Source organism: Mastomys coucha, unplaced genomic scaffold (genome assembly GCF_008632895.1).
Source record: "Mastomys coucha isolate ucsf_1 unplaced genomic scaffold, UCSF_Mcou_1 pScaffold14, whole genome shotgun sequence".
Classification (NCBI taxonomy): Eukaryota; Metazoa; Chordata; class Mammalia; order Rodentia; family Muridae; genus Mastomys; species Mastomys coucha.
The window spans coordinates 62,475,192-62,488,694 of record NW_022196896.1 but is presented as its reverse complement, the minus strand read 5'-3'; the positions used below and the strand labels follow the sequence as shown (position 1 = coordinate 62,488,694).

The 13,503-nt window shown below is 49.9% G+C and overlaps 1 protein-coding gene and 1 long non-coding RNA gene across 4 annotated transcripts in view; one reads left to right on the top strand and one right to left on the bottom strand.

The window, feature by feature from the left end:
- LOC116088287 overlaps positions 1–2,701 on the top strand; it is a 6,563-nt gene extending 3,862 nt beyond the window's left edge. Inside the window, exons 2-3 of the long non-coding RNA XR_004117852.1 lie at positions 1,376–1,520; positions 2,312–2,701. This is a non-coding gene — a long non-coding RNA (uncharacterized LOC116088287). The remainder of the gene's footprint in view (positions 1–1,375; positions 1,521–2,311) is intronic.
- The window catches only part of Arhgef4 (Rho guanine nucleotide exchange factor 4), a 134,030-nt gene extending 125,158 nt beyond the window's left edge, over positions 1–8,872 (bottom strand). The window contains exon 1 of one of the 3 annotated variants that reach the window (XM_031367131.1): positions 8,554–8,872. In XM_031367131.1, the coding sequence (XP_031222991.1) occupies positions 8,554–8,592 (39 nt within the window). In that variant the 5' untranslated portion in view covers positions 8,593–8,872. The remainder of the gene's footprint in view (positions 1–8,553) is intronic. The other 2 variants (XM_031367134.1, XM_031367133.1) reach the window with 2 other exon arrangements.
- Positions 8,873–13,503: the final 4,631 nt, after the last annotated feature.

The window sequence follows — 13,503 nt, the reverse complement described above, 5'->3', positions numbered from 1 at the left end:
ATGATGTCAGTCTGTGGAGCACTCTAGGCAGTGATGATGTCAGTCTGTGGAGCACTCTAGGCAGTGACGATGTCAGTCTGTGGAGAACTCTTTCCATTTATTTGTGCCTTTGGTAAATTTCTTTCTGCAAATTTTAATACTTTTAAGTATATAAGTCTTTGAAAACTATCCCAGCCTGTGTGGTATGGTCCTGGAGTGCTGAAAGGGCTCTTATGGACTTCCCTTAACAGTGGACCAAATGGGAGGGTGAACGTATGTGGCCTGTCTTTTCACCACATCCCTGGCATGTAGAAGGTAGATCCCCTAGGAGAGTCAAGGGCAAGAGCAACAGTGTCTACTCCTGGACGCTTACTACCCAAACGAGCAGCTCACCCAGAGTTAGCAGACACACAGGTTTCTTCTAGTCCCTGTGAAACCCAAGTTCAAGACCAACCTTGGTATGTGGGACATGATTGACAGCTGGGGGAAAGCTCATGAAGCCCGTATGGCACCTGTGAAGCAGACACACATTCCAGAGAGAAGGCCGAGGCCAGGCTGAGTGGTCCAGTACATCCAGGGTGGTGCATCTGCCTCTTGGCAGCAGGAGAGACTGACACTCCTTGTTCACCCCTGCATGGTAATATCACACTGCAGACTACTACTGTACAGTGTTCCCTCTAGCCGATCTCAAGGTCTAGCCCATCTCAAGATGGGCCTTGGGATAGGTACAGGGCACTCCAAGGGACCATGATGATGCCGTGCCAACCCGTCTCTGTGGGAAAGGCTCAACAGGGCAAAGTGAGGACCTCTGGAGCTAAAGCATGGAACACGTGTAGGATTGGTGTCTCAGCATGGCTGTGGTGACCCATGCTGGTGTCCGTGTCCTGGTAGCATCAGGCTACCAGCAGAAGACGACTCTTCCCAAGAACCTAAATAGCTTCTCATGTCCTTGGCGGGCTCAGGACCTCCAGGGTCAGCAGCCTGCTTTAAGTTCAGGAGGCCTTTTGTTATTGTCCTAGCTGCTGAGACTCCCCCTGCCCCAGGCTATACCTGTTTATACTCGTCTCCTGAGTTCCCAGTTCCAAGAAGCTATGGCCTTCAAAGTTGGTACCCCACTAGCTGTGCTTCAAGTCGCAACATATTCCTCACATGACCTGTACAACCCTGCAGTCCCCAAACTGCAGGAGATGCCAGGGCTCAGCTCACCTTCTAGAAGTCACTTCCCCTGCCTAATTCCTATGCTGTATCTTTCACCAGAGGTCTCCACGGCTCCCAATAGATCCTCGCTGACCTCTGCCTTTAAGCATACTCTCCCTTTGTCCCAGGCATGCTCTTCTCTCTCACTTCTTGGTCTCCCACACATCTTGTGTTGAATCATCCTGTCTCACCCATCCAGGCTTCTTGGAAGTTCTGAAGGCAGCCCAGTGCCCCAGGATGAGGCTTCCCACGCTGCTACTATGAACAGTCTGGTCCTGCTGGATTCCCTCCTCTCCTGACTCCCCAAGACTGGCCACTACTCAGCTTCAACCCTGGTGGCAAAGGTGATGCTCACTGTAGGAATCGCTACCTGTGTTTTTCAGAAGGGTCAGCCTGCTCTGTTCCTCTAGGGACCATGGGCAACCCAAGCATGCTCTGTGTAGAGCATATCCCTGGGAAACTCTAAAAAGAATACAAATTGTAAGCCTGGAAGGATTTGTTTCCAGGCTTACAAAATATAAAAAATAGCATTGGTGGTTAGACTGATGCTGATGACATGCTTGGTGCATGCCCTGTACCATTCAGATACTCCTGAAGTGGAGGAGCAGGTGTGGTGGCCTAGCCTGGCATGTTCAAGCTGTAGCCTGCAGGCTACACGTGGCCCAGCATGTGTGAGGATGATGGTGTCATATCACAAGGTCAAAGGTTGGATACCCCGGAATAGGAAAGCAGACGCTTAAAAGGGCTAAGAGTTTTGTCCAAGCATTGGGATTTGGACAGGGGCTCTCTGCTTCCAAATCTAAGCATAGAAACCTTAATTACCAAGACCCAAAAGACTCTCAGGGAACCACACAGATACCCTTAGAAAATCTCTTACTTGTTGGTCCCAGGGACAAGGACAGAACTCAGAGCTTAGTGCAAGCTAGGTAAGCACTAGGCCACTGAGCCACAAGCCCTATGCTTCCTGCTCGTAGCCACTGGGAATCTCTGAGACAGTCAGCCACCTGATCAGAAGAGCAGATGGTGGTAGCAGTCAAAGGTTTATAGTCCCCTGGTGACATTACCTAGCTTACTCGTGTGACACCCAAAAGGTGTTACTCTCTTAACTGTTGATGTCTGTCTGTTTCCCTCCCAGGAGGATCCCAGCCAGGCCAGCCTCCCAGCTTCATTCTTTTGGCTCAGAGAAAGCACAGCCTACCCTAGCACTGACAACATCCTTGCAGGACCCCAACGGGGTGGAAGTAATCTGTCCGGAAAAACCAGAAGGTGCCCTGCCCTTCCCCCAGCTCAGCAGGAAGCGCCAGCTGTTCTCACCAACAGCACTCCCTGGATGGAGGCTTTACCTCCCTCAGCCCCCAAAAGACCAAGCTGTCTGAGAACAGCAACGCTGTGCAACCCTGCAGGGAGCTCTGACCTGACAGCAGCTTGCAGTAAGCAATGCCAATTACCAGCTGCGAAGGCTGGGCCTGCTTCTCACAACCCTCCCAGCCCCAAGGTCACAACCCTCCCAGCCCCAAGGCCTCCAGAGCAGGAAGGCAACCCGCATCGCATCTCCCTGGCCAAGAGCATCTGTCTTTCTCTAGGTAGAGCACAAGAACAGTCAGGGCTCTGGCACAGGTCAGTGCCCAACCCCCAGGTAGTTCCTATCTGTCTTCCCTGCCCACCTACATGATGTAGGTGCCTAGCTAGGGGCATCCTGTAGCTGAGTGCCATGGGAGTCTCATGTAGAGCAGACCTGAAGAGCATCAACCTGCATAGGGACAGAAGTTCCTCTCTCTGTGCTCTACACAGGCACGTAGGCCTGGGATATCAAGGGCCCTCACTAAAAGCCTGCACCATTGGAAAGGAATTGACTCTCATTCCGCCACTTCTGTAGGACTCTGTTCTCCTGGTCTCAGCCCCTGTCTACAGAGTGAGACCCCAGTTATAAGAGAGTATAAGAGTATAAAGGTGTATCTTTGTGTTGTGTGATGGGGTATGGATATGTCCCCCGTGAGGGCTTTCTACCATGGTCCATAATCTATCCCTAGTCCCCCCCTCCAAAACTGGACTTGGTGGCCTCACATAGGGAGAGCCTTGTGTCCTTGCTACAGAGATATATCGGGTCAAGTTGATGGTATCTCCTGCAAACTCCTCTAAACTGAAATTTCCTCAGAACTGAAACAAGAGGGAGGCTCATCAGATTCCAAAAGTGACAGGATCCACCGGCCCCCACCTGAGTTTACAAAAGCCTTAAACAACTGCTGGGGTTGGGGACACTTCCCAGCTGCTCAAGTTGGTTGGTAGCCATGCAGGGAGCCACCGGGAAGCAGTGTTAGTGAGTTATTATCCACACTGGGATAGGCTCTACAGTGGTGGCTTTTAGTCATTCACATGTCTGTAAGTATCATCTCAGTGGTACTCCCATAAACCACGCCAGTAAACTCACTGGTTCACTAAGCAAGACTAGGGTGGGATCCTTTGCTCTGTCATCTCACTGTGTCCTATCTGGGTGAATAGATGTTCCTTGAACCCTCCTGTTGTAAGACTGGAACGTGAGATTCAGCTGCAGCTCAGGCCACACCATACCTTAGCTCTTCCCCCCTCACAGATGCCCACAGGTTCCCTCTGAGTCCTCAGCTAGCCAACTTCTAATCTCCTACCTGGGGAAGCCAGTTTGCATGAGAGTGGGCATGGCTGGCTACGGATTCTGCTCCTCACCCTCTTCTCTGCATCCCTGCCTGGGAATCAGAGCTTCAGGCTTGTGCTGTAGAATCTCACCATGCTCAGAAAGGTATAGGAAGAGACGCCCTTCCTCTGTCAAGTGGGCCCTGTTGTCCTCTCCTCAGCTAACTCCTACAAGTTGTCCTGTTACCCCTACATGCATTCAATGGTACGTGTGTACCCACACACATGCAGTGGCATGCATGTACCCACACATGTACATACATACACATCAATAAAGGCAAATAAAACAGAACAGAGCAAAACCCCAAAACTGTGTCTGGGGCTGGGAACATGAGGCCATGAATTTGGACTCCCAGTACCTACATAAAAAATGAGGCATACTAAGGTACCCTCATAATCCCAGCACTTCTCAGGCTGCAAGGGAAACAGGAGGACCCCACCCAATTCAGTTAGATCAGTGAGCTCCAGGTTCAAAGAGAGACCATGTCCCCCACCCCCCAAAAATGGAAATCAAGTAAGGATGTTACCAGATGTCTAGTTCTGGCCTACACATATACATGCAAATGTACGCACGAGCACTTGAGAATGTCCTCACACAAACACACACAAGAAAAACATAAAACAAAATATAAACTAGGTCTGCCAGACAAGTCTCAACGACTAGAAATGGCACACAGTAGGTAATCAATAAATATCTGTTGAGTAAACTCCACTGCCCTTATGCAAGTCCCTGACCTGACTTTGAAGACTCAAAGCTCATTCACTAAAGGGGGAGGGGCTGTGCTGTAGTTTGGAACTGAGTCCACTGGAGTCTCACATCAAAAGGATTATCCTTAGATTGGTGTAGAGGGAGGTGACCAAGTCATAAAGAGATGTGGCATGGGAAGGTTTTAGGTCAGAGCCTTATCCTCCCCCTACACCCCAACTTTTGATCTACTATGTCTCCTCCATCCCATGCTATCTCACCACAGGCCCAAAGCAACAGGACAAACCAGCCATTCACAGAAACCCCCAAACCCTCTGTCTTTATAAGTTAATTATCTCAAGTGTTTTGTTACCACAACAGAAAGTTGGCTGGTGCATACCTGAGTTTGCAAGGGGCAAAATGTCAGTTTCCAAAATGTCTACACAAAGAGCTCCATAGACCTACTAAACATTGGTTCTGAGATAATTCCTGGTGGCTCAGGGTGACACCAAACTTCACCATCAGGAGTAAGAGTTCAACAGCTGTAGAGGCACGCCAGGTCACAAAATAGAGCCACATCCCAAGTCCACCTCATAGCAACCACTCTGGTCCTGACCCTGTCCTATGGTGACTCCCTGTCCTGAGTGTCAGTTGACAAAGACATAATCAACATCTGACAGAAACTCCACCCTCTTCCCTGACCCATGATGCACACATGTATGTAGCAAGAAAGGTTAGCTGGGAGCCTCGGGAGCACTCACCACTCTCAAACAGTGGCTCACTGCCAATCCTCCATCCTTGGAGACTAAAGCACACCACTAGCTGAGAAGAGGGGTCTCAGCTGCCTGCCTGTCGGGTTTGTGCAACGCCCATGAAGCAATGAAGAAACCAGCAGGTGGCCGGTAAGATGGCTGATGATCTGCGTTCAATCCTTGGACCCTTTGTAAATGTGGAAGAAGAGAACTAAGTCCACAAAGTTATCCTCTGATCTTCATACATGTACCATAGCATGCATATGTCCTGTCATCATATACACACACAATAATTAAAATGATACCCTAGGCTGACCTATGGGGATTCCCTCATCACACATGATCTCCATACTGAAACACACTAGCTATCATCTCAGGCACTAGTAAAAAAGCTGGTCTTTTTTATGGCACCTGCTTACATATACCTGTGTATGTGCATCTGTACACAGATATGCCTAGAAGACACAATCACATGTATGTATCCTGTTGTGTATGTGTGCACAGGAACATGCCTGTATGAATGTGCATGAACAAGCATGCCAATATGCATAAACTATGTGTGTACATGTCCATAGGAGCAAGCAGGTATGCATGTATGTGCACAAGCAATAGTCACCAGATGTCTGTTGATGTCCTATATAAATGTACATGCACAAATATACACATACATATATGTATGTGTGTGAATAAATATGCCAGTATACATGCATTCATGTATATACAAGAATGCCGGTATATATGTGCATGTGTATACCTGAGCACATTTGGAGTGTGTGTCTGTGTGTGTGTGTGTGTGTCTGTGTGTGTGTGTGTGTGTGTGTGTGTGTGCGCGCGCGTGTGTGTGCTGTATGTTTAGTTCTGTATAGGAGCATACCAGTATGTAAGTACATGTGTGTATATAAGCTTGCAGGTGCATGTACATGAGCATGTCAGTGTATGTGCCCTGCGTATACAGATGTATATACAAGCATGTTGATATGTGCATACCGATATGTGCACGTTTACATAAGCATGCCAATATGTGTTCCCGTGTGTATACATATGTGCACCACATGCTAGTGTACATACATATGTTTGGGAATCAGAAGAAACAGATCACACTCCCAGGACAGGGGCCACACAAACCTCCACTGTCTTCCCACTAACTGTGCCATCCCTCAGCTAACAGAGACCTGTCCTTCCTGTCCCCAATGACCTCTTGGTGGTCTCTGACATTGTTCTGTGAGGCCTTGGATGTTGTATTAGATGTAGGACAAGTTTAATGAAGACAGAGAGATCTACCACTTTAGTGGACAGCTGGGATGCCCGGTTGTCTCTAACATTCTAGAGTAGTCCCCTTGAAAAGGATATGCTGAATGGTGGCCTGCATGGATGGGCTCTGGCCTTCTGAGACAGCACATATTCCTCCTCATATCACCAAGGGGCCCATAGCAAGGGGCCCATGAGCTCTCTGGCTGGCCTATCTGAACTAAACTGTGCCTGGCATGCTTGTAGCGGGTATGAGTGCAGCACAGAGTCTGAAGACAGGCCCAGCAGAAGCCTCATCTATCTGGGCTTTGGGCATCTGAGGCACCTTTCCTCCTGGGATGCAAGAGAGATTAGCTGTGGCTCTGTTAACAATCCAACTTGAGACACACTGAGGTTGGCGATCAGGTGCCAGTCACTAGGTAATTCTTTCAGTCACTAGAGCCAGTAGCATCTGTCACCTCCCACATCACCAGCGTCTGGGAGCAAAAGTGTAATCTGCCTTCACAGGTGTCTCTGTAAGCCGTACCTGGGCATCCAGAAATGGGTGCAGTGGCCTCCAGCTCCTCCCAGGGGAGAGCCTGGCACATCCATCCTGTCCTCGGTATACATGGAGTGCGGCAAGAGGGCCCGGGGACAGGACAGTGAGTAAGAGGGGAATGTGAGGACATCCTGGCCCTGGTTCCCAGGCTTGATTAGCAAACAGGCAAGCTGTCCCAGAATTGCCAGCAGTCTCCCCGTAGGCTACACTGCCTGTTCTGTGAGCTAAAGCCTGGAGATTCTGTCTAGTTGACTTGTGACCTAAGCCACCTGTTGTTGATTGTTACCTACAGTCATACCCGAGGGAGAACCAAGGTCCCTGGCTCTCAAAAACACCATCCACCCGCTTCATTGAGACCCTCACTCGAAAGGAGTACAATGAATTAACCACGCTTTTCTAAACAGGAAAACAAATCCCAAAGTCGTTAAATGGTTATTCCAAGATCGTTTGTTTAGCTTGGGATTCTGTGGCAGGGCCTTCATTCCAAGAGTCTGACTAGCACAAAACAGCGAGCCCCCACCTCAATGCTGCTGATCCCCAGGAAGCCCGACTCACCCACCCAATCCCTTATCATCTCCCTCTGTGACTGTGTTATAACCACCTTAGTGTTATAACCACCAGGTAAGCAGGCTGCCCTTCCAGATGGCAGAGGCAAAGGCTGAGGTCAGGCAGAGTTCCTTCACTGCCATCTGGGTCTGGGTCACCTGCTTCCCCTCTCAGAGCTCTCAGAGTCTGAAGACTCTGCCTCACCCACAGCCATCACCTTCCAGCTTGTCCCTGTGCTTCCTCCCGAGGGCCTCCAGCTGATACTTCCGGATTCTTGAAGCCTTGGTCCTGAAGTCAGGGCACATTCCCACCTCCCACACTGCTCACTTGGAGAGGTGGGGCTTGGCAACCCGCAGACAGCTACCCCTCTGCCAGTGCCCTGCAGCCGGCTGCCTACCCCAAGGTCCCTGGGTGGGCAAGAGACGTGGTAGCATCCCACCCAGTACAGTGGGGTCTCCATGATCGAGTCCAGGACTCAGCTCTTCTAAGTTCCGATTCTGGTATGGAGTCTTAGGCACTTGTTCACGAAGGTGCTCCAACCCAGATTCTCCCTCTTATCCAGGTAACAACAATAGCAACCATTTCCTGAGTAGTTCCAGCTACCCAGCTACCCAGCCTAGGCTGTGAGAAACCCAGGAGTGCCCGGACTCTTCGCTAGTCTCTCCAGCCTCAGGCAAGTCCGCCCCCCTGGAGCCTCCCATCCTCTGTGCGCCTCTTTCCTCCTCCGTCCCCGCAGTCCCAAGGCCACACTCCCGGCAGGCCACCGCCTCCAGATCCAGCGCATCCATCGAGAAGCTGCGACTGCGGCGCGGATCTTAGGTCCCTGGCAGCCATCCCCAGACAGCCCAGGGCGCAGCGGTGTGCGTGCCTGTCCCCTCAGCGCCCCCAGCAAAACTCTGCAAGTAAACCCGCCTTTGGGTCCCCGGGACCACGGCTCTCACCTTGAAGAAGCTGCGAAGGAAGTGCACCACACTGAGCATGGTGCCGCCCGGGCACTACGGCCACCCGCTGCTCCTGACCGCACTGCCAAGCTGAGCTCCGGACGCCACCCCGCGCCCCGCCCCATGGTCTGTCCTGGACCGCCGAGGAGCCCCGCCTCCACAACCCGGCCTCGCCGGGCACGTGCGAGTCCGCAGGGACTTGTCCAAACACCGGTCCCGCCCGCCCACTAGGAATCTGAGCGTAGACTAAGTAAGAAAAGGACAAGTGAATCCACAGCGGTCTATGTGCCTGTCACTGGCACGCTCACCTCCACCCTTTGATCCCCTAGGTCTGTCTGGCACACAGTCCTATGACGAGTGCCTGGCCTTGGTCCTATTGGAAGCAGCCACCTCCCTTTCTAACTTCGAGCTTAGTCAAGCTCTGAGAACCTTCAAGATGTTAACGCAGTATTTTAGTAGTTGAGGAAATAGAAGCTGTGCACAGTTTGTACTCACAAAGCTGGAACTGGGCAATTGTGGACTCAAACTCCCGTACCTAAGTCTTGACGCAGAGCCCACTTCTTGCTCCCCCTTAACCTCCTTTCCAGATGTTCTCTGACAGATAGATGTGACAGGAGGAAAGGTGAGGAGTGTCCTGGATGCTGGCATGGTGAGACAGAAGCAGGTGACAAGGATACAGAGGGTCTCTAGAGTCATGTTTTTTGATGAGCCATCAGTGTTTTAGGTTCATTTGTGTGTTCACACACAAGCATACACACACCACAGGAGGATGTTTCAGGACTTGGCTTTTACTCCCCGACTTTCCCCTTGGAGACAATCTCTCACTGAATATGGGGTTGGTTTTTCTGCTGGAATGGCTGGCTGGCTGGCTGTCAAGCCCAGCTATCCGTCCTATCTCTGCCAGGTTCCTCTGACTCAGGAAAGGAGTTATGGGCAGATGTGGCCACACCCAGCTTTTCATGTGGGAGCTGGGATTCAAACTCAAATCCTGGCACTTGTACATCAAGTTCTCTTAACAACTGAGCCATCTCCCTGGCCCCTACTTTTAATTTCATAACACCAAAAGAAAATGATAATTACAGTAACAGTGAGGTCAACCTGAGTTATATTCATCTTTATATAAATTCAGCTTTAACACACTCAAACCTTCACACACACACAATTTTAAAAAAATAATTGTAAAACAGAAATAGAGTATTCTAATTTTCTGCAGAAGTGCAGAGGCAAGAGTTTGTGTGCACTGAACTGCACTCCACGGGTTCAAGCATCCCATGAAAGTGGAGCATCTGTATGTACACCCTGGCTCTGGGCATCCCTGCCCAAGCCTGCATCCCTCACTGAAGTCCTAGCCCCAAAGATCATTAGCATATTACCTAGGTGACAGTTGGAATGTAATATATTTATCCTATGTCCAAATAGCATCTGCTTTTCCACTTCCTTTCAAGGCCCCCAGAGCAGCTAGCCTAGGCCAGGCTGAAAGATAAATGTCTAGAACCCAGTGGGGTCAATTACTTCAGAGAAGCACCAGACGTTGTATGGAGAGACCGCATCTGTCACCCTTTGAGCTATCCAACTTGAGTCACATGGTAACGGGAGAAAAGAGTTCATGGTCGGAACTGGACACTTGGCTGGGTGGGCTCTGTGTGTTCAGTCTTGGACACTGCCCCTGAATCTGTGTTCCTCACTTGGGAGAGAACCTCTGCCTAGAGAGGCAGCAATCCACTGTTACAAGTTTCCATGGGGAGTCTGTTTGTATTTACTCCAGAGAGAGGCAACCCGGGGCCAAAGAAAGGATTCCATTGCGATTCCATCTTGGTGAGCCACTGTTGTTGGAGCACTCAGAGTACTGGGGGAGAGGGGTTACCTTCAGGAGTTCGGGTGACTCAGGCGGCTGCAACCCTGAAAAACCTACCCCTACATGGCTGAGCACACCAGGAATGTTGTGCTGCATGGATGGAGTCCCCTGAGGAGCTCGCATGGAAGTCACCTGTCCTTCAGGAGTTGCTTGTAGTTGAAGATAACCTCTGGGAGGAGCCTCTTGTGTGTTTCGTGGGAGCAGTCAGCCTCTAGGTTCTTGGTAGGACCAAATGCTTCAATCTGTAGAAAATGGCTATAGAGCACTCACTAAACCTCCCTGGTATTGATCATGAGTTCTGGCTACTTGAAAGGCTAAGCCTTCCCAAAAGAGGGTGGGGTCCACTGCAAGTCTACATGCCTGGTCACTTGCTCTGCTAATGTCTGACCCTGGATCACATAACTGTCTGCAGGGCATACCAGGGCTCTGCCTCCAATACTATCCAAAGTTTGTAATCAGTTGTCCTGGGGTGCAGCCTGATAATTTGCATATTAACAAGCTGCTAGTAACACCCTCTTGCATATTAACAAGTTGTGAGTGGCAACTTCCCCCCTTACACCACTGAAACCACACATGGAAACCTGGTCCTGGGAGCAGGATATGGGTCAGCCACCATAGCTGAGGGGTAAGCATGTAGGAGGATTACCTTCCTGACAGGTCCAGCCACCAAGTCCTTTCTGTGTCTCAAGGACCCTTGCTATGACTTTACCTCTCAGTAGTCCTGGAGGATATGACATCTAATGCTTAAGAGAATGCTAATCGGATATAGCTTTATGTTTGATACCTTCTTGTAAGGAACAGGATTTATGAGGACTTGATTCCATGGTGATCTCTTCTCTCATTTGCCTTTTTTTTTTCCTGGGAGGTTTCTGCAATAAGGTTTGGGGTTATCTGAATCCACCGTTTTTAAATATGACACCAACACCATATCTGCTGCGTGCTACAATTACTCATAGTCCAGAGGAAAGGTGGAATGCCTGGATGAGAAACATCATAACAGATGCCAACAAACAGAGAAGATGGAAACAGACAGACATGTCCAGAACCCTGAGTTCACACCCTGTACTCCATGTGTTCAGATTTCCTGGGCACACATGCACATGAGTCTGTGCCACCAGCGAGAGTCTAGGATACAAAGCCCAGAAACTTTCCTTGGCTGATGTGGCAAGAAAGACATGTATGGAGGAATATAGACTTGATCACACATCCATGGGCGGGATGATGGCTTACAGCAAGCAGGAAGGGAAAGAACAGGCAACTCTGCTGTAGCCAGAATTCTGGCTGAGACCCTGCCACATGAGGAGGCTGAGGCTGAAGCTGAGCTGAGGTTAGGTTGTGATCCCGGACTCATCTCCCACAGCCTCCGCCAGAAAACCCCAGGCTCCTTGGCCCTTGATGATTCCTTAAGATATAAAGTACAGGATTGTCTGCATCCCTCCTAGGCACTCCAGGCAGCCTGGAAGGGAGCAGCTGGTAACCTTCAGCTTCCCTGATCAGAGGCCAGCCTGTCTGTGCTCCTGTTACAAATGGGAGATACGTCATGGACATTTGGGAACTGAATTTTGAAAAAGGGATGCCACATGGTGGGTGAGTGTCCCAGGAACATAGAGCATCATGGAATGGGGTGGTTAGCAGGAGTGAGGAGCAGTGGAGATCCTGGGTAGCAGAGTAGAACAGGGCTAAGTCCTCTCCCAAGCAGGAGACCTCCAGGAAACCGCAGAGCCTTGAAAGGAGGGAGGACTCCAGGAGGAAGAGTGCAGGTTGGGGGTGTTCCTGGGGCCATCCATGAATCCTGGGCTAGCTGGACCTGGAGAGCGGCAGAGTCAGGAAGAACAACCCATGGATACTTCGCTGAAGGTAATGACCCCTGGGGAGCCTGTTACCTCTGGGAACCTGCTAAAACCTGCTGAGCATGGAGATGCTAAAGATAATTCTGCTGGGAAGAATTTAAACGCACAAGAGTGATGAGCTGAAGAGCCCAGGCCAAGAGGGACGCCCCAAAGATCAGCAGAGTTGATACTGGGAACCATCAGACTGCCAGGGGTCAACCCTCCTTCTCTCTCCTTCAAGTCGCAGATCCGCATCATTTATGATAAGTTCAAACCAACTGGACAACATGCATCAGTTAGAGGTATTTCCTGAACAACTATCTGCTGGCAATTAGTCTGGTGCTGCTATATATTCAAATGCTAAATACTGTACCCCAAGAGCTGGTTCCCCCAAGACATACACCAGCTTTTGTTGTGCAAACCTTGCTCCCCAATTTAAAACTATTGGTTAAATAAAAATGGCTATAACCAATTACCAGGGAAGATAGAAAGAGATGGAGTTGCCAGGCTGGGGATAACAGGTAGAGATGTTGACGGAGAGGGAGAAAGGAGAAAGATAGAGAAAGAGAGACAGACAGAGGCACAGAGGTAGAGAGAGGGGATGGAGAAAGAAGAAGGAGGGAACAGGAGGCCTGCATTAAATATGAGGACCAAAAATAAAATAAAATAAAATAAAAAGAAATAAATATGAGGCCCAGGAGCGCATGCCCGAGTTAGATGGACCCTGAGCTCAGGCTAGCAGAACAGAAACAACCCAGGGAGACTCAAACAGCAAGCATTTGGAAAGCACAGCTGAGGAAGTAGCCAGTCTAGCGAATAAAAATTAGATTAGGGGTTATACTCCAGTAAATAAATCTATACGACTCTGACTTGACTATGGGGGGGGGGGGTTTACTGGCCTAGTCTTATTAATAATTAATGGAGTTTATTTAAAAACCATTTTACACCTATTCCATGCTTGTAAGCTTGGGTTGGGGGAACGACCTGGTTTGTTTGATGTGATAGTTAATAATGATTTTCAACTGGACAGGATCTAGAATCCCCTAGGAGACAAGCCTTGGGCCATGTTTCTGAGGACATCTTTAAACTAGGCTAACTGAAGTGGGAAGACCTTATCCTGAAAGCAAGAGGCACCAGCCCATGGGCTGGGGTCCTGGACTGTCTAGAAAGCCCAAAGCAAGCTGAATATGAACATTAATCTCTGTCTCTCTCTCCCTTTCCCCCTCCCCCTCTCCCTCTCTCCCCTCCCCCTCTCCCTCTCCCTCT